General features: G+C 39.9%; 1 protein-coding gene across 1 annotated transcript in view; it reads left to right on the top strand.

The window, feature by feature from the left end:
* The window catches only part of Tbca (tubulin folding cofactor A), a 60,814-nt gene extending 39,760 nt beyond the window's left edge, over positions 1–21,054 (top strand). The window contains exons 2-4 of the mRNA XM_005065646.4: positions 6,972–7,077; positions 15,276–15,362; positions 20,807–21,054. Of these exons, the coding sequence (XP_005065703.1) occupies positions 6,972–7,077; positions 15,276–15,362; positions 20,807–20,887 (274 nt within the window). The 3' untranslated portion in view covers positions 20,888–21,054. The remainder of the gene's footprint in view (positions 1–6,971; positions 7,078–15,275; positions 15,363–20,806) is intronic.
* Positions 21,055–23,902: the final 2,848 nt, after the last annotated feature.

Below are 23,902 nucleotides of genomic sequence, written 5' to 3'. Positions count from 1 at the left end.
GCATGGTGAGAGGGTTTGGGTGGAACAGTTGCTTACCTGTGACAGTCGGAAAGCAGAAAAGGGGCCCCCGAAGCCCTGTAAATCTGTATCATTCTCCAGGGCTCTAAGACCAGCATCCTCTGAATGATACCAAGGTCTAGTGTAGGCTCAGTCAGTAGCCAAGCAAGCCATCTGCACCACAGCTGTAGTGGGTTTTTTAGTGTCACTTCCCTAGGTGGTCCTGCCCCTTAACTGTCTTCCAAATAAGTTTATCTTTTACCCTTGAGCTTGGGGGGCATAGGACCCAACCAATCCTGAAATGCCCTCACAGTTTCGTTATTGTTTTGCAGAATCCTGTCTGTTTTGTAGGGCTCATCTCTTCAGCTATCTTCTTCCTTTCCCTGGCTTTTCTAGCCAGGCTGCAACTTTTCAGTGAATACCTTTGTGTTCTGCTTTTGGTCTCGGTTTTCAGTGTAAACCTTATTAAAAGCAGCTAGTTATCCAGATTCAGCCTGACTGCTGCCCTGTGTTGCACTTTCCTTCATCGGATAATTAGACATCACTCTCTTGTTCATCCTCCCATCCCACAGGGTCTGAAGTCATACACAAAATGGGAACAGATTGCTTGCCACAGTATGACATGAATGGATGGCTCCAGTCCAGTTTCTTAGATTTTGGAGTGGAGAGTAAAGAGACAGAAAGCAGAAAGAGATCAGAGTCTGACCTCAATAGATGAGTCTGTTTATTTCAAACAGTGAAGGTCAGACACTCTCCCTCAGGAATGGAGGTTCTGTGGGGTGGGGTAAAGCTGACAGTGGCTCCCAATCTGTGGGTTGCAACCCCTTTGGGGGTTGAATGATCCTTTCACAGGGGTTCCCTAAGACCATCAGGAAACACATATATTTACATTGTGATTCATAGCAGTAACAAACTAAATAATGTTATGGTTGGGGGTCACCACAACATGAGGAGCTATATTAAAGTGTTGCAGCATTGGGAAGGCCAGGCACTGCTTTCTAGGGTCGGGTGAGGGTCTCAGAAATGGGTAAGTTGGTACAGCTGTTTAGGTGTCTGCCATCTCTTCTTCCTGGAATGTTTGCTCAGGCAAGAAAGATTCTTTTTGAGAGACAGGCTGTCCCAGCAAACATTCCTTTCTAGGTATGGCTGACAGTTGAGCAAGGTCAACTATAATCTCATAGGAATCCCATTTTCACAGCCCAGTTCCTGATAGAATCCTTGTTCCCAACTGCAATCTTGTCTGGCCTTCTCTGTCCATGGACCTTTGGAACTCTGTTCTGCAAGCTCATGTTAGAATCATTTAGCAAGCTCTACTAATTACAGCACCTGAAGCTTTCCCAAGCCTGTTTCTCCAAACTTCCAAATGCTTCCCACAAATGAGTTACAGAAACTTCTGAGCCACATTGCTAGGTAGCCACAATAGCTGTGTGTGTGTGTGTGTGTGTGTGTGTGTGTGTGTGTTTCTCATCATCTGGTCACAACCTAGGAACAAAGATGTATCTGGACTCAGGGTTCCTAGGCCTCTGCTGGGGCAGAACATTATGGTGAAAAAAGTATCCTCTCACCTTATGACAGCTTCCTGGCATAGAGATAGAGAGAGATCAAACCTTACCTTTAAAGTGATCTACCACTTTAAAGTATTACTTCCTATACTGGGTCCAACTTCCTGGTTTCCATTATCTCCCTAAGGTCCTATCAGATTGTGATTTCATGGATAGATGGAGACCTCATGATCCAGTCCCTTCCTCAAACCTCTGAGCTGGCAATTACAGCTTTCACACACAAACTTTTTGGAGGGGCGTAGCTCAGATTGAAAACAGAACACAGGCACATAGTGTATGGATGGGGATGTTCATTGTACTATGATGTGATAATGACTTCAATACCCAGTTTTGATTCCTCATAAGGGGTTATGTTTGTCCTGTGTAATGCTTTGCAGCCACTAACAGCTGTATTTTCAGGATCATGTAACTTGTCATCTATTCATTGATTGACACTGTAGAGTGGAACTGTTTTTGTTGTGTTTACTTTGTGTATGTTAGCATTACTCAATTTTCCCTTTTCCAGGGCAGTAATTTTTCTATCCAAGCATTTGCATGTTACATGTGGTAAGTAGGTAGGTGTCCCTAATTTTACTGGGGTTGTTTCTGCTGCTCTTCATAGACAAACATAATATATTGGGGTGGCTGGGATTAAATCAAATATTTTCAGGCCCAGAGCATTGTGTACAGCCCTGAGGAGTCACCACTGTGCTCTCATTTCTCCATTACTGTCACTTTTGTTCTGTTCCAGAATTGCTCTATTTACTTTTTTAAATGGGAAATAATAGAAGGCAAATGTATTCACATTGTTAGGCTCACTTCTTAAACATTTAGATTACAGTGAGTACCTATAACATAATTCATTGTTCTTGACCTGGTTTGGCCCTAGCCATCAGTTGCTAGTCCTGACTAGATGTTGGAATTACAGGATGTTATGGAATGTGCTGCACTCTGGTCATCTATCCAGCTCTCTTTGGTTTGCGTCTGAGTTGGCCCCCAGAGATTCATGCATTTGGGGGCTGTGCCATCCTAAGATCTCAGGCTTAATCAACAGGTTAATCCCTTGATGGATTTGTAATGTGACAGCACTTTTGAGAAGTCGGGCCTATGGGGAAAGTGGGGTCTGCCCTGGAAAAATGAACCTTCTTCTTGACTCCATTCTACCTCTACTTCCTGGCCACCGTGAGGTAAACAGTTCTACTCCACCCTGCCTTTCCTCTCATGATTTGCCTTACCACAGGCCCACAAACAGTGGAACCAGCTGAACATGAACTCAGACCATGAGCAAAAGTAGTCTCCTTTAAAGTGTTTCTTTTGTGTGTCTGTCAGGGAGATGGGAGAACTAATATGTGGCTCCAGTTACCTTTTTTAGAGGAGTTTAGCAGCCAAAAATATTTGTAAACATTCGACTTTGTTGCTAATGCAATGGGTGCTGAGTACACATGAATAATAGTAGTTGCATAATAATAAACACAGCAACTCTGGCATTGATATGTAAGATGATACAACACACAAGTTCAAACTTGCAGAAGACAAGCATAAGACCTGTGTGTTAGTTGCTTTTCCATTACTGTGCAGAAACCATGACCAAAGCAACTTATAAAAGGAAGAGTTTAATGAGACTTAACCATTTCAGAGTGCTAGTGTCCATGACCATCACAGCAGAGAGCATGGCAGAATACACAGTGCTGGAGCAGGAGCTGAGAGCTTACATGCTTATCCACAAGGAGGAGGCAGAGAGAGCCAGCTGGGAATGGTGTGGGCTTTTGAAATTTCAAAGCCCTCCCCCAGAAACACACCTTCTCCAACAAGGCCACGCCTCCTCATCCTTTTCAAACAGTTCCACCAATCAGGGACCAAGCATTCAAATATAGGAGCCTTGGGGGTCCGTTTTCATTCAAACCGCCACAGCCTGTGTGTTTGGAAAATAGAAGCCTAAAGTGGGTTAGTTCATAGCAAATGACCCATCTGAAGGTTCAGTTTGCACTTAACCTCCAGACCTCCTGTTCCCTAGTGAGACAGCAGAAACAAACTGGAAATCCAGAATTAACTCTCTCGCTTCTTTCTGTAGTGCTAGCCTTCAAACCCAGGGCCTCACCCTTGCTAAGCAAGGGCTGTACCAGCCTTTTAATGTGTGTCCCAGCCTTTTAATGTATGGGTAAACTTGTCTCTCCCAATACTTCCTTTCTCCCCTGTCCCTTTTCCTCCCTCTACCTCCTGTGTCATTTTATTCTTTCTTTACAGCATTGTCAGTCAAATAAAACCATCTTTAGCAATTTTTAAAAAGTATTTAAAGGGGCCTTTTAAGACAACTATTTGTAGTGATTTCATGTTACTTTTATTTTGAAATTATGATGTCAATGAATAAAGATTTCATTTTGATATTAAATTATTAACGTAATTTTAAAATTATTTCTTTTATATTTTGAGATTATAATTACATCATTTTCTCCTTCCCTTCCCCCTTCCAAACCCTTCTATGTACCCCTCCTTGTTAATTTTCAAATTTATGACCTCTTTTTTTCATTAATTGTTGTTGCATATATGTGTTCCTAAATACATAAATGCAGTCTACTCAGTCTATATGTTACTAGGTATGTGTGTTTTCAGGGGCTGACCATTTAGTATTGGATAACCAATTAGATGCTCTGCCCTGAGGAAGACTTTTTCCCCACTCTGGGCATTCCTTAGTTGCCTACAGTCCTTTGGGTAGGTTTGAGGCCTTGTTAACTTTCCACCATCCACTTTGGCATGTCTGTTGTTACGGTTCTTGTTCAGCTCAGGTTTAGGCAGTCATGTTGGTGAGATTTTATGGTTGTAACTTCTGACATTTCTAGGAGACAAAATCTTAAACAAACTCCCTGATCCTCTGCCTTTTATACTCTTATTACCCCGTCTCCCTCAATGTTCCCAAGCCTTGGTTGTTCAAGTTGTGTTATAGACTTATCCATTGGGACTGTGTGTCCCGCATTCTGTTTGTAGATTAGTTGTGATTTTCTGTAATGGTCTGTGTTTGTGTGTGGGGGTGAGGTCTACACCTATCTGAGTATAAAGACAAATATTTAGAGTGTAGTGATACTGTTGGGCCTGATTGATCAGTACTTGGACCTTTTCCTGAAGCTCATTCTGTGGTCACAGACTTTCATCCTTTGGGGTGGTAGAGTTATTGGGATGCATTTCACATTTCATATAGTTACAGTTCAGTCATTCAAAGTGTCCAGGGTAGCTACAGAATTGTACTCCTGTCACTCAGATGGTGTCATATTTGAAACATTTTCATCAAGTCAGAAACAAACCAGTCCTAGGCTACCATGAATTTACTTTTTTCTCTGCATTCTTATATTTGCCTATTCTGTGGGTGTCTTATAAATAGATCAATACAGTTTCTAGCTTCTTATGTCTGGCTGCTTTCACAACATGTTTTCAAGGTTCAGCATGTTGTAGTATGAATTAATGCCCTCCCGTTTTTAGTTCTTTGAGAATTTTATACAGTGTTTTTTTTTTTATCATTTCACCTCTTCTCCCATTCCTCCTAGAGCCACATCCCTTCCCTACCAACCCAACTCCATGTGGGATGCTTCTTGGTGAGGGCTGAGAGATGCACTAGTATCTAGGTATAATGATGTCATTAGGAATCAGATTGTTATTATGTCCATTTAGCAGAATAATTGTGGTAGATTCTCCCCAAGAGTATTTTACTCCTTTTTATTGCCTAGTAATATTTCAGTGAATGGATAAACTGCATTCTGTTTGTCCATTAATGCAGTTTTAAGTTCCCATGTTTTAGCTGTTGCACATAAGGCTATTTGTATACATAGGTTTCATGTGGACTTCTGTTTCAGTTTCTCTAGGGTATATATCTAGGAGTAGCATTGGGACAAATTGTAATTTTGATTTAATATTTTGAGAAGTAGCCAATTTCAAAACAACTGTGTCAGTTTTCATTTCTATCAGTATTTTGCAGTGCTTTTCTTCGTATCATTCTCAACACTTGACATTTATGATCTGACTGATTATAGACAGGTTGTGTGTGAAGTGTTATACCATTCCTGATGGATGGGGTTGAGTATCTAAGCATGTGCTTACGACACATCTGCATGTCATCTTAAAGAAATACTTATGTAGGGTCTTTGCCAGTATTTTAAATGTTTTTTAATTAAATTTATTTATGTTTGGTTTTTACAAACAGTTTCTCTGTATAGCCTTGGCTGTCCTGGAACTCGCTCTGTAGGCCTCAAACTCAGAGATCCACCTGCCTCTGCCTCTCACTGGGATTAAAGGTGTGTGCCGTGCCAAAGTTTTTTTTTTTTTTGTCATCATGTATGTAATGTAAGTAAGCCACATGTATGTGTGGTAACTTGTGGAGGTAGAAGAGAGTGTCAGATCTCTTGGGGTTATAGTTTCAGGGAGTTGCTAGTTGCTGCAGGAGCTCAGATTGATCCTGGGTCCTCTATAAGAACAGAAAATGCTCTTACCTCTGAGCCATCTCTCCTGCCCCCTTTATCCCTTTTAACCACTGTTATTTGTATTGGCCTGCCACTCGTACACTTGATGTTGGAATATTAGGTCATAAACTAAGAAAATTAAAAATCAGGGTTTTTAGGGGCATGGTCAGAAGCTCTTAATTTACCCAAAAACTTAAATTGCATGAGCAGTGTTTTAAATATGTTAAATTTGCACTTGTGAGTTTTGTAGAGAGTGTGGGTTTCTACAAAGCACTTCTCAAGCTTGTGCTTGAGATCGGCCGTACTGGAGGAGCCACAGAGAATGCTTGCATCTCCGTTGAGTTTGCACTTGAGCCGTGTTTAGCAGAGCGGTTGCTACAAGATTTCCCAGGACCTTTCACACAAACATGCTGTCCATCCTTGGAACTTCTGTTCTTCAGTTTCTTTGGCCACTAGCACAAGAATTTGGACGATCCTACTAGTTGTGGGGCTGCATATGTAATGTTGTATTGTGTGTGACACATCATGTTACAGGTAGTTTATTACTTGATGATCTGACTAGGGTTGTCAGTCCGTTAGACTTCTTACAGCTCTCCTTAATATTAAGCTTTTCTTGCTAGTTAGAACCAACAGACTTTGAAGTTGCTTTGCTGCTTGGAGATGTGGGTTTGTAAAAATAATAGAAAATATTTTCAGTTAATTTTGCCTTTAAGCTGTAATAGCATAACTTTGAAATTGTATTTTAAGTGCCATTTGGAAAAGGAAAGCAGTACTCAGAGAATTACACTATTAGGTAGATTCTCTGTCTTTCTAGTTGAGCATTACTCCAGAAAATTAGTGGCTATAACCAAAGAGGAACTAGCAGGTTTGAAAATTGCTAAGTATTGTGCTGCACTTAGTATTACCTGTGCTTTGTATTTACGTAGTTTCTTTGTTATGCTTTAGAGATAAAAGCTAATTCTGTAAAACATTTTTGGTTTGTTTATAGATTGGTCAAAGAAAAAGTGATGTATGAGAAAGAGGCAAAGCAACAAGAAGAAAAGATTGAAAAAATGAAGGCTGAAGATGGTGAAAACTACGCCATTAAGAAGCAGGTAAAGCTGACACTCAGAGCACCTGTGCTAATGTCTTCATCACATCTCTCAGAGATGGGACTGTTCTGTGTGTGGTGAGACTGAGGCAGGAGGATCACTACAAGTTGGAGCCCAGCCTATGGACTAGAAGCCCTTTCGGACAAACACAAACAAAAAGATAAAAAGCCAAACAAAGATAGAAAGCAGGAACTTTCGTGAAGGAACTGCAGCAAGTCACACAGCACTCTGTTTGAATACTAGCGTTCTATTGTTCTCTGCCGTGAAGCTCTGCAGCATGTCCAGTTCTAAGTGTTAAATCTGAAATTAGATAATATAATGAGTATAATTACATCTTTAAATTTAGAAATAACTCCCCAAGTGATGTGAAGACCACCAAGATAAAATATGTATTTCTTACAGTAGTTAGGAAATTGCCACAGACCAAGTGTCCATCTACAATGAATGGCTAAGGGAAGTGTGCTATATGCACACAATGGAATAGTGTTCAGCTTAAATTAGGGTGAAGTTATGAATTTGCAGGAAACAGATGGAGCTGGTGGGATTCGGGTAGTTTACACACAAGGGGTCCCTTGCTTTCAAGTCGCTGATACTGTAATTGTCCTTGTTACCTCTTTATTCTTCAGTGCTTCCAGCTGCCATTTGGTGTTGCGTTTCGTAATTTGTGCCTACTCACTTGGTCTTGCCAGAAGTGCACCAACTTTTTCTTTCAATCTACCTTTTGTTCTGCTGACTTTTCTCTGTACTTTTCTTATTTGTAATTTTATCAATTTGGAGTTTTATAATCATTTCTTTTCTTTTGATTGTTTTGAGTACATTTGCTGCCTTTTTCTTTTGGTTTTTGATTTGTTTTTTTGTTTGTTTGTTTGCTTGGTTTTTTTGTTTCTTTTGACAAGGACTCTGTGTAGCCTTGGCTGTCCTGGAACTCCATAATTAGACCAGAATGGCCTCCTGCCCCTATTCTTTTAAGTGCTGATATTAAGTGCTGCCTCCTTTTCTGTGTTTTTGAGGTAAGAACATCGATTTAACAGCACTTCACCTTGGTGATGGGAGCATTCGGGACTGTGAATATTCCTCTCAGCGCTAGTATAGGTTTGGCTGCATCTCACAGCAGTTTTTGGCCTCTGCTTCCCAAGTGCTGGGGTAAAAGAGTGTTTGTTCCGGCACTGCCTGCTGACTAATTGATCAGGGAAGACTCTCTTGCAGTTCCTAACCCTGGTTGTGTTGGATCACAGTTAGAGCATGTACGCTGTATTATTGATTGCATGACTTCTAGGTTCCCATTTTATTTTCATTGTTGTTTGACTTAGGATGTGGTCTGCTGCAGTGTTTCACAGGCGTTAAATGCATTTGCATTCTCTTACAGGGTGTTCTATTTCCTTGCTAAGATATGTTATTTGGTTTTGGTATTGAAATTTATTTTATATCCTGACTGCAGTTCCCCCTCCCTTCACTCTTCCCAATATAGAGCTTGGGGTCTGTTTTTGTTTTTGTTTTGTTTTTGTTCAGCAGCATAGCTTACAGTGCTGCTGTCTAGTTCTTTCCTAGCTTTGCTCATTTTTGTCTAGTATTTCCATGTTCATTTGTCTGTATCTGTTCGGTTTATACATAGGATCACATGTTACTTTGATGTGTTTGTAATGATATGATGTTGTGACATGCCTTTTGTCCCTAACAGCCTTTCTTGACATGCAGCAGTTTGCTCTATAATATTAATGTAGTCACATCTGCTGTTGTTCATTTTCAATATCCCACATATTTTTCTACACACTTATTTATTTATTTTGCATCTGGAGTGAATTTCTTATAGATGGCATGTGGTTGGGTACAGTTAGTCTATCTCCATGCTTTTTGGGGGTGAGTGCAGGGGGAGGCATCGCAAGTTTGAGACAGGGTTCCTCTGTAGCTTTGGAAGCTACCCTGGAATTCGCTCAGTATTCTATCTCCATGCTTTAGATGGTATGTTTGCACCATTTACATTCATGCCAGTTGTTATATCAGAGTTTACATGGCCCTGCCCCTTCCCCTCAGTGGATTCAGCAATAACCAGACAAACACAAGTCAAATGGATTCCTAATTCACCATGTGAGCATGGTAACATCCTGCCACTATGTAAAAGAGAAGACATAGCGAATGTTTCAGTAATTTCTAAAGCTCCATCTGACAAACTAATAGGAGTATCATTGGCTCCAGAGACAGCTGACATGATTGTATAGGCTACTATAGCTTATAGGTATAGCCCATCGCTGGTTACAAGATCTGGCTCACAGAGAAGCCAGAAACCTTAGCCTAATCAGTTACCAAACAGCTTATCATTGTTTCATAGAATTCTTCCTGTGACAAAAAATGAATTCTGTCAATTGAAATTTTTCTTTTATGTTTTTATTTTTTATCATAAAAGAAATAATTAATCAACTTTTAGGTTCTACAGTCTATAGATTGTTATAAACGAAGCCTTGCCTATTCTTCCCCAACTTCCATTTTACCAAAATAAAGACCCAAAAAAGGTTTCTTTCCTCAATATATGTTTTTATTTAAATTAGAAACATGCATGCTTCACATATCAATCCTAGCTCCCTCTCCCACTCCTCCTCCCTTGTCCCTCCACCAGCCCCACATCCAATCCTCACATCATTCCCCAGGAAGGGTGAGGCCCTCCTTGGGGGGATCTCCAGAGTCTATCATTTCATCCAGGGCAGGACCTAGGCCCTTCCCCATGTGTCCAGGCTGAAAGAGCATTGCTCCATGTGGAATGGGCTCCCAGAGTTCATTCAGTTCATTTGTATGCCATGGTGAACACTGATCTACTACCCAAGGCCCCAAAGATTTCTGAGGCCTCCTCACTGACACTACATTCATGGAGTCTGGATCAGTTGCCTGTTGGCCTCTCAGGCGTCAGTTTGGGATTCAAGAGCTCCCCCTTGTCCAGGCAGCTATCTTTGTGGGTTTCATCATCATGGTCTTGACCCCTTTGCTCTTCACTCCCCCATTTCTGTCACTGGATTCCAAGAGTTCAGTTCAGTGTTTAGCTGTGGGTATCTGTCTCTGCTTCCATCAGTCACTGGATGAAGGTTCTAGGGTGGCATATAAGGTAGTCATCAACCTTATCATCAGGGAGGGGCTATTGCTTAGTTTGCCAGTTGGTGTTATCCTTATAAATCTCTGGAAATATCAGTAGTGTCAGCTCTCTCCTCAAACCTACAGTGACTCTATCTATTATGGTATCCCTTATCCTGCTCTCCTTCTTACCTCGACTCAACCTTCCTGCTCCCCCATGCCTTCTTCTCCTCTCCTCTTATCCCCCTCTCTTTTTCCTGGTTCCCTCTCCCCTCCCCTCATGTTCCCAATCTGCTCAGGAGATCTTGTCTCATTCCATTTCTCTGGGGCATCATGCATATCTCTTGGGAACCTCCCTGTTTCCCAGACTCACTGGCACTGGGATTGTAAGCTGGCACTCCCCTAATCCATGTCTAAAATTCATATATGAGTGAGTACATACCATTTTTGTCTTTTTGTGACTAGGTTACCTCAGGATGGTTTCTTCTAATGCCATCCATTTGCCTGCAAATTTCAAGATTCCATTGTTTTCTTCCTCTGAGTAATACTCCATTGTGTAAATGTACCACATTTTCTCTATCCACTCTTCAGTTGAGAGGCATCTAGGTTGCTTCCAGGTTCTGGCTACTACAAATAATGCTGCTATGAACATAGTGGAACAGACTTCCTTATTGTATGAATGTGCATCTTTTGAGTATATGCCTAAGAGTAGAATTGCTGGGTTTTGTGGTAGACTGAGACCCATTTTCCTGAGGATTCTCCATACTGATTTCCAAAGTGGCTGTACAAGTTTGCACTCCTACTAGCAATGGACAAGTGTTCCCCTTTCTCCACATCCTCTCCAGCATAAACTGTTATTGATGTTTTTGATTTTAGCCATTCTGACAGGAGTAAGATGATATCTCAGAGAGTTGTTTTGATTTGCATTTCCCTAATGTCTAAGGATGTTGAGCACTTTCTTAGTTGTCTCTCAGCTATTTTAGACTCCTTTATTGAGAATTCTCTATTTAGTTCAGTCCCCCGCTTTTTAATTGGTTCCGTTGGTGTTTTGGAGATGTGTTTCTTGAGTTCTTTCTAAAATTTGGGGATCAGCCCTCTGTCAGATGCGGGGTTATGAATATCTTTTCCCAATCTGTTGGGTGCCTTTTTGTCTTGCTACCTGTGTCCTTTGTCTTACAGAAGCTTCTCAGTTTCAGGAGGTTCCATTTATTAATTGTCGATCTCAGTGTTAGTGCTACTGGTGTTGTGTTCAGGAAGCTGTCTCCTGTACCAATTCATTCAAGAGTACCTCCCACTTTCTCTTCTAACAGGTTCAGTGGGGCTGGATTTATGTTGAGGTCTTTGATCCATTTGGACTTAAGTTTTGTGCATGGCGATAGACATGGATCTATCTGCAGTCTTCTACATGCCAAAATCCAGTTATGCCAGCACCATTTGTTGAAGATGCTATCTTTTTTCCATTGTATAATTTTAGCTTCTTTGTCGAAAATCAGCTGTTCATAGGTTTGCGGATTAATCTCAGGGTGTTCAATTCGATTCCATTGATCTGCCTGTCTATTTTTGTGCCCATACCAAGCTGTTTATGAAAATCCATCAATGTAATCCACCATATAAACAAGCTGAGAAACAAAAATCACATGATCATCTCACTAGATGCTGAAAAAGCCTTTGACAAAATCCAACACCCATTCATGATAAAGGTCTTGGAGAGATCTGGGATAACAGGAACATACCTAAACATAATAAAAGCTATATACAGCGAATCAACAGCCAACATCAAACTGAATGGAGAGAAATCAAGGCAATTCCTCTAAAATCAGGAACAAGGCAAGGCTATCCCCTCTCCCCATTCCTCTTCAATATTGTCCTAGAAGTTCTAGCTAGAGCATTAAGACAACAAAAGGATATCAAGGGGATGCAAATTGGAAAGGAAGAGGTCAAACTTTCATTATTTGCAGATGATATGATAGTTTACATAAGTGACCCAAAAAGCTCTACCAGGGAACTCTTACAGCTGATAAATACCTTCAGCAAAGTGACAGGATACAAGATCAACTCAAGAAAATCAGTAGCCCTACTATATACAAACGATAAAAGGCCTGAGAAAGAAATCAGAGAAATATCACCCTTTAAGGTTGCATCACACAAGATAAAATACCTTGGGGTAACACTAACCAAACAAATGAAAGACCTGTATCACAAGAACTTTGAATCTTTAAAGAAAGAAATTAAGGAAGACACCAGAAAATGAAAAGATCTCCCATGCTCTTGGATAGGTAGGATCAATGTAGTAAAAATGGCAATCCTGCCAAAAGCAATCTACAGACTCACTGCTATCTCCATCAAAATCCCAGCACAATTCTTCACACACCTTGAAAGAACAATTCTCAACTTTATATGGAAAAACAAAAAACTCAGGATAGCCAAGACAACCCTGCTCAACAAAGCAACGTCTGGAGGCATCACCATCCCAAAAAAGTTTTAACTTGCTTTAAAGTCAATTTCTTATCAGCAAGGATGGCACTCTATGGTATTCCCCTAAGGTTCCTTCTGTACCCATTGACTGTGCCATGATCCTGGTTTTCTCTCAGATGTAATGCAGTGAGCATTAGAGTGAACCATTTATTCGGGTCTTCTAAAGACGGGACCATTCTAAGAAGACACTTTGAACAAACAACACTCATTTAGTTAAAGGGGGTACTTGGGGATGTCTTCTTTGTATAATCATGACTCAGACACTCTTGTTAGTACTTGGCAGATAAAATCCCAGAAAGTGACACTAAAGTCCCACCCCTGGTCGAGAAGCTGTTCCCAGTGATAGCTGCTGGGACAGAGAACGTTTGTTCTCTTTAATGGACTGACACTTGGTATATCACCCACCGGGCAGGGCAGACTCCATATTCAGGAGTAGTTGGCCAACACAAATTGGACTCCATGGATTTAGTGGCCTTTTTGTTTTTGAAAAAGAAGAAGAACTTGACTAGGTAGTGATTTGGGAAGGGTCAGGGAGGAGTTGGGTAACAGCTGAATATGATAGTGCACTGTATGAAATGCTCAGAGAATTAAAAAAATAATTCCTGGCAGTTATAATCCATTGCTATAAAGGAACTATTTTATTTGTGGACTTGACGCAGGTATGGCTTATAGTACTCAGGGTTTCAGGGTGCTCCTTTGGCATTGAATGTCAAGTCTTCACTTGAGGCAGTGTCATGCTTCATATTTTCATGCTTGTGCTCCTGATTGGACTGGGAAACAGAACCTTCTCTTTGCGTTTTTGTCTCCCCTCTCCTGGCATCATGTAGTCATGCAATCAACCCTTAATGTTCTTGAACCAATTCCATTTAGAAAATGGGGCAGTTGTATAACCTATATTTATATTGCTATATATTATAATTCATCTCTATATTATACCAATATGATATAAATAATTGTTATGGTATATTATTTTTAAGGAATAATGACAAAAATATTACAAGTGTTCAATGCAGTTTTTTATTTTGTTTTTTAATTTCAGCCCACTGTAGGTAAAATCTGCAGGTGTGGAACCTGTGGCTAGGGGGCTGAATGTAGAGGAAACTTAGTGAGTAATCAGGGTAGAATGCAGGGGAATGAACTTTTGCTAGACTAACAGAAGATCTTGGTCTCTACTAATACAAAGAGATAATAAAAGAATAGAAATCATGTTGGATAGTGCTGCTTAAAGTTCATTTCACAACATTAAAGCTTGGGGGGAAATCATAAGTATATATTTTGTCTTGTCATGAGTTTGACCCAATTCTTTGTATTCATCTTATTTAATTCTTGTAAGCTGTTCTGCAGGAATTCCTCAGGAGAAATCCAAGATGTTCCTGTTGCCAATTTTTCACATGGAAGCAAACCAGATACATAAAAATAATTTAGTGGCATTGATTAAGTATATGTTTATCTGAAAGTAAAGTCGTGATCCTATCCTTGAAATTTTAATCTGTGTCTTATTAGCCAAAGCATTCTAAGTTTAGCCATGTGTTTCCACCTAGGAAAGCCATGTGGACAGAAAGCATCTATGGGCAGTGATGGTTTTATTTCAGTGTGAGCTACAACAAGCTGTCAAAGGAAGCATGAAGATTCTGGGACTACTTATGTTTCCATTGTAACTGTAATTGAGTATTATTGACATTAAATTATGTACATTGCTTTATTTCAGCTAGGTAATCTTGGCTAATTTTGTACCCCTTTCTCTGGAAACTTTTGACCAAACGTTTTTTGAGAAAAATATTATCACAATATCTGTCTCTGGGAATTACTGAAAGAAACAAAGATTTTGTACCAACTGAACAAAAAGGCTGAAGTCCAACATCATGACTATTGACTGAGCTTCCTGGTTTTCTTTTGTGTTTTGATGGGTTACAATATAACTTTGAATGGCAAATTTTTACATCCAGAAACATCCCTCAGAATAGGTGTCCCTGTGGTTAATTCTTCAGTGTCTTCATGAAGAATAGGCAAGAAGTTCAGATTCAGAGGGTGCCACATTGGTAATTTGGCTCAAACTGCTGGGAGAATAATCTGTCTCCTAAAATGAAGCACAAGGATAAGTAATAACTTTTTATGCATGATAAGCATCAAAATATGAACCTGCTGGTCTTTGCTTTTCATTTTTCTTACCTCTGTCTTTCAGGGAGTCCCTCCTGCAGTGTGCACACGATGTGATCAATAACTCAATAACTTCTCTCATGCAGTAATTATCTGCCTGTGATATTATCTGAACACTGTTTTCCTTTATTACCCAAAGATGCAGGGGATATTTATATAACCAGCTGATCCCATTTTAGATAAAGGTGCTTTGTGACAGCAGGGGAATCATTTACTTTAAATGGCCTTTTAAATAAGAGCTGAATGAAAAGCTTTGCCAGTTAATTTTCACTTACCGTGAGAAGGTGATTACCAAAAGGGAGAAAAGCCCAAAACTTTTGTGCAAGTTCTGCTTAGAAGTTGTGCTTTGCAAATAATACAATCTAATAAACCCAACTTAAATTAGAGCATTGAGTCATTTAACATAGTCATACTTTTCATTTCCTCTAAATCATTAGTTATATGCTAAGGTATAAAATAAAAACACATTAATTCTGTCATCTCGACATATCTCACAAATGTTCTCATTACAGGCAGAAATCCTGCAAGAGTCCCGGATGATGATCCCAGATTGCCAGCGCCGGTTAGAGGCTGCATATACCGATCTTCAGCAAATATTAGTAAGTAAAGATTCCTTTAGCTTACATTTAAACTATTTTCAACTTAATCTGTGGTAAACAAAAACTCTGAATATTTAATACTACAGTATTTAAAGAAATGTTTTATTCATTTGCCTATGACTTGGTTTCTTCTCTTGTTGTATGATGAAGTACTCTTAGAAAGGTATGTTTTAGCTCAGAGTTCCAGGTTACAGTCGGTCAGAGCACAATAACTTGAGAGAGCTAATTTTGTATTGCATCCATAATCAGGAACAGAATGCAGGGAATGCATGTGTGCTTGTCTCCCCTGCTTGGGATGGTCCAGGATCCAGCCCAAAATCAGGATGGGTCTTCACACATTAGTTAGCATAATCAAGATAATCTCTCATTGTCATATTCAGAGGCTAACATTTATCTAGACAGCCCACACTATTCAGCCTAGAAGCTTGTTCCCTAAGTATTGACAGTACTAACCATTGAACCTTTGAACCAGCATGCTTTAAATATTTAGAGTTTAACTTATGTTTGAGTTATGACTCCAGTAAAAGTTCTTTTCTGTCATGTTTACTTACTTAATTGTTTGAGTCATAATAGCAGGTATACATGGTACCATTTTTGGCCAGAAATAATCTATTTGGTTTTTGTGCATACTTTTTTTTTTAACTCATGAACAGTGAGCCAACTGTTTGAAATTTGATTTAACCCAATGTGTCAAGTTAATTTGGCCCTTATTTAAAAGATGTGGAATTATTTTAGATTCAGACCTAAATGAGTTTGAGAGAAGCCGGGCAAGGTTATAGAGGCAGACCTCTCCTGAAGTCTCCTGAGTGGACGGTGCTCTTCTACTTCCTGTACTAACAGATACTTTGTGAAACAGTGGCTGCTGGCTTTTTAAATGAGCCTAAGTAAAAGTCATCTTATTTCTTTTCTAACGGTTGGACAAATGCATAGTGCTGCTGTCGTAGTTCTACTTTCTGTTGCTGTGATAAAAGCACTCTGACAAAAGCAACTTAAGGGACAAAGAGCTTATTCGGCTCAAATGCCCTGCAGTGAAGGACCGCAAGGAAGGCCGGGAGCAGGATCATATTCCCTAATCTGAACGAAGAGCAGGAAGCAGTGAGCTAGCCTGACAGCTAAAGCCAGCCATCACAACTCTACTTCCTGTGACCGTCTCTACCTTTTGTCCCCAAAGTCAAGTGTTTACCTCCTAATATTCAATTTGGCCACTTTTAAAATTCCTTATTATTTTTAAATTTTCCAGTATTTTAAAAGTCTGAAGACTTGTAACTATGAATTCCTATAAAATAAAAAAAGTTTTATACTTTCAACATAAAGCAGTACAGAGTAGACATTCCTGTTTCATCATGGAGGAACCAGGGCATAACAGGAAGTAAACAGACAGAACTCCAGCAGAGAAAACACCAAATCCTGCAGCTCTTTGTCCTGCATCTGGGACTTGCGATGAAACTGGCTGAGATCCAAAGGTTTGGACCACCCCACCCTCTTCCAGCCCTGCCACCTCAGCACACAGCTCTGTCTGCTCCACACCTGCAGCGCTCCATGGAGGGTGGCCCGTGGTCCTGGTTTGCCTGCCTTCTGGAGTTCCACTGCTTCATCTTCACCTGTATAGATTAGCCTCGCAGGGCCTCTTATCACTGGGACTGCTTCTGTGCCACACAGAGCATGGCCTTAGCTGCTTTCAGTGACCCTCACGCTCAATATCTTGTGACTAAAGTAGATACCACACGGTAGCCAAGTTCTGCTCACAGCCTTTCCCCTTTGGACCACAGGTGTGTCAGCCTCTGTGTGCTGAAGACACAGTTTCCTGGACAGTTGCTTTCCAGTAATGGGGGTGCCTTAGGCTTTCTTCCTGTTAGGGAATTTGTGTCTTCTCAAGATGGCGCCTCTAAGTGGTATGGCTTTTGCCTTCAGGACACTCTTCATCTCCCAGTGCAGCACAAGAGGCTTCTCTATCTATGAAATACCTTCTGCCAGACAGATCTGTCCATTATCTTTACATTTAACTTGGGTTCTCAGAACAGGAGCAAAGGAAAGCCAGATTCTTGGCCATAATGTCACAGGAATGGCCCCTAGCCCAGCTGTTGAGAGTCCTCCTAGCCTCCATAGCCTTACGCTCTGGCCTTCCACATTTCAGTCCATTTCCTCAGCAGTCTAGCCTTCCACACTCCCACTCAAATGCCCGTTAGCCTCTGCTCCAGCGTGGAATGACTTTTCTAGACCAGTGTACCAAACACTTCCACGTTCTTCCCACAGAACAGCTCCATTTGCAACACATGGTCATGTTTATCACAGCAATTGCCCTACCTCTTGGTACCAGTTTCTGCCTTAGTTTTGTTTCTTGTTGCTATGGTAAGATACTGAATAAAAGCAACCAACTTAAGGGACAAACTGGTTATTTGACTTACCATTCCAGGTTCCATCCGATCAAGTGGCAGGAACTTGAAGCAGTAGTCACTTTCCATTCATAGTCAAGACCAAAGATGAATGAGCTAATATTGCCAAGTGATTCTAGACCGAACAATCTAGACAGTTTCCACGAATCATCACACAGCATGGTGGCAAACACCTTTAATCCCAGCACTAGGGAATCGGAGACAGGTGATCTCTGTGAGTTCAAGGACAGCTAGGGCTACATGAGAGCCCCTGTCTCAAAAACAAACTATCACAACTGTCCTAGTTTTGTTTCTGTTGCTGTGATTTTTAAAAAAAAAATTCTGACAGAAAGCTGTTAATTCCACCAGGTAAGAATAAGACCATGTTTTTTTAAATGAATGCCATCTGAATTTTATTATGCTAAAAAATAACTAAAAAACCAACAAACCCATGGAGAGCCTCCAAGGATGCTTAGCACATAGCTTCACCCTTAGGCGTGGCCGAGGTAGGGCTGGCTGCAGGTGTGCATCAAGGCTGTGAGGCGCTCGAAGACCATTTTTTTAACCAAATTTGAAGCAAGCTTTATTAAATACTGGCCAGGAAGATGGACACTGACCAAGTTCATAATCAGGATTTCCAGAGAATGGCTCTGAATTATGTTAGTCAGGAGCTTATAAAGGCAAAACCTGCAAGGCTGTGGACTTCCTGCTGTCATCCGATAAGGGAAAGGGTACACCCTGACGTACTTCCTGCCTATGAACGTCCCACCTGTGTGTGATGAAGCACATCCTGTGCGGTTAGCCAGCCAGCCTTGTTTACAGAAGACAAAACGAGTGCCCTGTAATCTTACATGAGCAACACCCCACACACACACATTCCAGGAAGTTATCTGTCCTTGGGCATGGGGGGTTTACAGGTTAGAGGCATGTTTGTTTTGTGGCTCTCTTAAGCACAGTAATAACTTTAGCCCTCCCAAAGCAACTTCAGGAAGAAAGGGTTTAATTTTGCTCACATTCCAGATTATAGTTCATTATTGTGGGGAAGTCCAAGTTGCAGAAGCTTGAAGCAACTAGTATTGTCACATCCACGGTCAACAGCAGAGAAAAATATACACATGCTCTGTGCTCAGCCCAGTTTCTCTACCCTTCTGTAATCCAGGACCTCCATCTTAGAGCTTGGTGTTGCCCACAGTGTGCTGGGTAACTGAAGACCAGCCGCCACAGACGTGCTCACTGCCAGCCTCATGGACGCGCTTCCTCATGATACTCTTAGGGGAGTCTGGACTGTGGCAGGTTGACAGTGAAAGCTACTTGTCACAATGATTAAGTCATTGTTGCTGTTTGATAATTGATGAGCTCTAACATTTCCTTTACTAATCTTACTTTTAATGTTTGTATTTCCCATGTTGACGTTAATTATTAGATACATAGCTATTTTTTAACTGACTCATAATTGAAAGTAAAGTATTTTCACTATGCTCGTATGTAATCTAGGAAAGAGAAGGAAATTTATGCTTACCACCAAATTCTGACTAAACTATAGGGAAAAAAAGTTGTTTGTTTGTTTGTTTGTTTTTTAATGTGCTAATTTTGCCTGCAATTCTATTTAAGGATCAGGAGCCCCTATGACCCAGCAATTTTTTAAAAAGAGTTACTGTTTTTAATTATGAGTGTGTTTATGGGAAAATACACATGACTGAAAATGGGTGCCACTGAAGCCAGAGGCACCCTACCCCCTTGGAGCTGTGAGACACCGATATGGGTTTGATTGGCCTCTGGCCTTTGGAAGAGCAGCAAGTGCTCTTAACTCACTTCACTATCTCTCCAGCCCTGTAGTCAACTTCTTAAAGGCAGATGATTCTTCACAATTAAAAGAGGTGCTGGTTTTTATTCTATTTTAGTAGAAGAGAGGTAAAGTAAGAAATGATCATTGTTAAAATGTTACATAGAAATACTATTTGTGTTTCTTAGCAGTTTCAATGCTTTGTTTCTCATGAATCCAATAGCTAATAATATAATACAAATAGTTAGAAAATGATTTGTTAAGATAGTTGTGCTTGAAGTTGAATTAAACTAATACCTATGTTCTCAGTAAATTTATGTTTACAGAAAGAAAACTGTTTAAGGTACAGTTTTCAGGATTAAGAAATTGTTATCAATTATCTGAATTCAGCTTTTTGCCTTGTTCATGTTAAATACACTCATTATTACCTTGTCTATGTCATAACTATCCACATTTTTTAATTGACCTCACACAAACTGTTGTCCTTCACTTCATTTAAGAATCAAGGGCTGCATGAGGGACACAAGTTCAGTTCTCAACACCATCTAGTGGCTTACAACCAACTGTAACTCCAGTTCCAGGGCATCCAGCCCCCACCCTTCTGGGCAGCAGGCATGCATATGGCGCACAGACATACATTCAGGGAAGACACTCATACATATAAAATACAAACAATATTTTTTAAATCAAAATCTCGTGTGAAAATCTAGGCTTAGTCTGTTGCTATAATAATTTAGTGAAAGTTTATATTAGTGTGTAAGCAAACTTAATCCTTAAATATCAAAAAATTAAGCATGTTAATATTTTGTTTGATGTCGATATTATATACTCATTAATAAGCAGACAATCTACTTTTCTAATTCAATTGTATTCAACTTGTGTGACTTGGCATTGGGAATAATTAGAGTATTATTTTATGCTGGATGTTACCATATAATTAACACATTAGCAAAACATTGTTATTTACTTTTAATGCATTGTGAATAATCTTTTTGTAGGATAATGTTGGCCAGATAGGAATGATTTTAAATTTATGAGCTCTTTATTTAATTACTTAATGCTAATAATTTTAGGTGACCATGTTCATAATTATAACATGAAAAATACATAGTATGAGAATATATGAAAAAAATAAGCTAACCTCATTTCTTTTCCAGTAACTAAGGAACAGAACTGTGATACATTTAGAAATCCCAGAACCCTTTAATTCTTGGGTTACTTACTAGTCTGTAATATGAAGTTTTGAAAGTCCTAAAGACCAAGCCTAATTTTGTTACTTTTCATTTCAGGAAAGTGAAAAGGACTTGGAAGAAGCCGAGGAGTATAAAGAAGCACGTGTAGTTCTGGGTTCGGTCAAGTTAGAAGCCTGAAATTTTTCCCTACAGGGTGTTTTTGCATTAAATCCTGGGGTCCATTCTACAATTCATTATTTTTGGCCACTGCTGTGTTTAGTAATATGAAAACGTGGTTCTTTTTATGCAGTTGCATTTATTTTTCTTTGCATAACTTAATGTGTCAAATAAATGAGTTCAACTAATAAAATTGTTTATTTCATATTTTATAAAAATTTCAATTGGCCACTTAGGTAAATGCCTGTTCATTAAATCAGGTAGGTGTTTTTGACAGATGTCAGTTTCTATCTGAAGTTTAGATATTTTGTGATCATATGTTGGTTTAAAAATAAAGTACATCAGCAAGAGAGCACTAGGAGGAGCCCTGTCTGTGTAGCTGTGGGAAGCACCTGTCCCTGCTGCACAGACTTCCCAGTGAGGCCTTTTGGCAGAGAGGCATCCACACCCCTGTAGGTAACCCTTCACTTACTGTCTGTAAGTGATCCCAATAAACTCATGGGTTTCCCAGATTGAATGTTGTGGAATCATGCCTTGGTATGTTGTTGGGCCCTTATGACCAAGGGTGCTCTTTGTTTCTTCTCCCACGGAAGGAATTTTAGCAACATGATGGCAAGCCAAACATGGACTAGATTGTTTACTTCCTGTCCTTTTTTGGTGTGGTACCTGGGGCCTCAGACAGGGTAGGTTAGTGCTCTGCTACCAAGTTAATCTCCTGCTGGATGTTTTTCCCTTTTATTCTGAGATAGGCTCTTGTTAAGTTGCTAGGTTGCCTTGAGCTCACAGGGGAGTCTACAAAGGCCTTGAACTTAATACCCACCGGTCTCAATCTCCTAACTTGCTGGACTTACAGACCATCACGACCCAACTGTCTTCATTGACTGGAAACAAGTATCATTTTGTTACAAAGTATTTTTCCTGCAGAATTATAAGCCTATTACCAGATCAGTTGTTTCTTTCTAAAATATACAACTCAGTTTCTTATATGCCTAGAACATGTGGGTAAATTGATTGGCCCCAGCTGAACATGGCATTGATAAAGTGAACCAAAACAGTATAAATAACATATGAAGTGTAAACCCAAAAGTGCCTCCAATGGCAGTGTGTTCTTCTGGTTTTCAGGACTGTGAATGGACACTAGAAATAGCACATTTACCAGAACTCTCAGGATTGGAGAAGAGAAAATATTGTCCTTTGCTGTCACAGAATACAGAATGTACCCTCCTCCTATCTTAGCCTTGGCTATCGGGAGACCAGTCCTAGCAAGTTGTGTTTTCCCCCAGTGATCTGGCAGGAGCTTTCTGGTTGAGCTTTGGATCATTTGTATTTCTGAATGAGTGTTAATTTCTCAATAACTAGATCGTTCTTCCTTTAGCCTGTGTTGCACCATGCAAACAGATCCTTAGGAAGAAATAGAACTGTAGGAGGGGAATAGTACACTGGAAATAAGCACATGTTTATTTTATAAGTAATGAAAACTAGTGGACACAGTGTTTGTCTAACATTTCTCACCTTTCCGGACAGTAACATTCAAAGGTTAATGTTTTACAACTGCCTGTACCTGTGCACTGAATCTCTTCCAAATTGAGCAGTCAAATCTGTTTAATTTAAATCGCTTTGCAAACTTCATCACATCAGTTGGCTTTAAAAAAAAACCTATCAAATTTTATCAGGACATATCCTATAGCTGGTTATCATTTATATCTTATTATTAGGTCATTTAGATAAACCAAGGACAGATTAATCCTTTCTTTTACGGCGAAATGAGGATTTTAAAAGTTGGTGGAAATCTGACTGCGGGAGAGAAGCAAGAGTTGTGAAGCTTTGGCATTAAAGGGTTAATCAGAAGGTGTAGTCCTTGAAGCCCCGTTGAGTGTGTTAACTGGAAATAAATTGAATGGTTCAGAAAGAGTGTACTGCGAGACAAATTAGAAGTCGTAGTGTAATTGAAACTCAAGAGTGCTTCTTACAGTCCACATCGTAGTCCACTACCACCTTCCTGCCCTGTGAGAAGTGGTTCTCACTGGACACTCAGACAGCTAGCAGTATCTCATGGTAGACCGATGCCTGCCTTCTTACTGCTGCCTTCTAATCGGCAGTTGACATGATGCTTCCATATTTTTCAAGGGAAATATTTTCAGTGTGTCACAAGATTTAGATATTTTTAATGCACAGACTTCTTTTAAATTAATACAGAATTTTTCAATTAAAAAAAGGATAAAGAATGAAAAACATGATTTGCAGAGGAAGAAATGCAAATGGATAGTTGAGTTTCTAATGTTCTACTCTAATCAGGTTCAAATGAATAATGAATACCAAGTTGTTGGTCTGGTGTGTTTAACTCTCAGCTGGTAAGTCGAGATAAGGGCAAGAAATGAGAAATAAATATTGAAAAAGTTGCATTGTTCTCATTATAAGCAGTTGATAAGTACCAGGAAAAACATGAGGGCTACCTGTACAATAAGAAATTAAATTAAATCAGGCACTTAAAAAATTATACAACAGTGAAGGCTTGGATTGTGTCATGTTGAAGACCCAATCTCCAGAATTTGACAATGGAGCTGTGTTGGCAAATGGGATTCTTGTAGAAAGAGATGAAATCATTGATTAACCCAATGACTGATAACCTAGTAGTGAGAAGACAGGAGAAGGCCATATGGTGGCAGAAATGAAATGTGTGTCCCTGTGAGCTGTGGGCACCAGGGTGATGCAGAAATAAAGAGAGGTGGGTATGGAGTATTCTTCCGTGGTGTGTGTGGAACCTGACCATTCTGATTTCTCACAGAAGTGTGAAATCATCTGTCCTCACACCCAGACTGGTTCTTCCAGCAGTCCTAGAATGCGGGTGTAGACCCAAAATCTCTCGTGTGGCAGCAATAACCAATCAGAAAAGAACTGAGCTCCAAAGAGTCAAATACACGTTCAAAATAACTTGTACTATGTATGGAGAAAAAAATACTGTGGAAAAATATTATTTCTTATGTCAGTCTAAATTTAATAAATAATATACAACAGAATTTGGAGCAAGAAAGAGTT

Source organism: Mesocricetus auratus, unplaced genomic scaffold, assembly GCF_017639785.1.
Source record: "Mesocricetus auratus isolate SY011 unplaced genomic scaffold, BCM_Maur_2.0 Super-Scaffold_100020, whole genome shotgun sequence".
NCBI lineage: Eukaryota > Metazoa > Chordata > Mammalia > Rodentia > Cricetidae > Mesocricetus > Mesocricetus auratus.
Note: the sequence above shows the minus strand (reverse complement) of the source record. Positions and strands in the feature narration are given on the sequence as shown.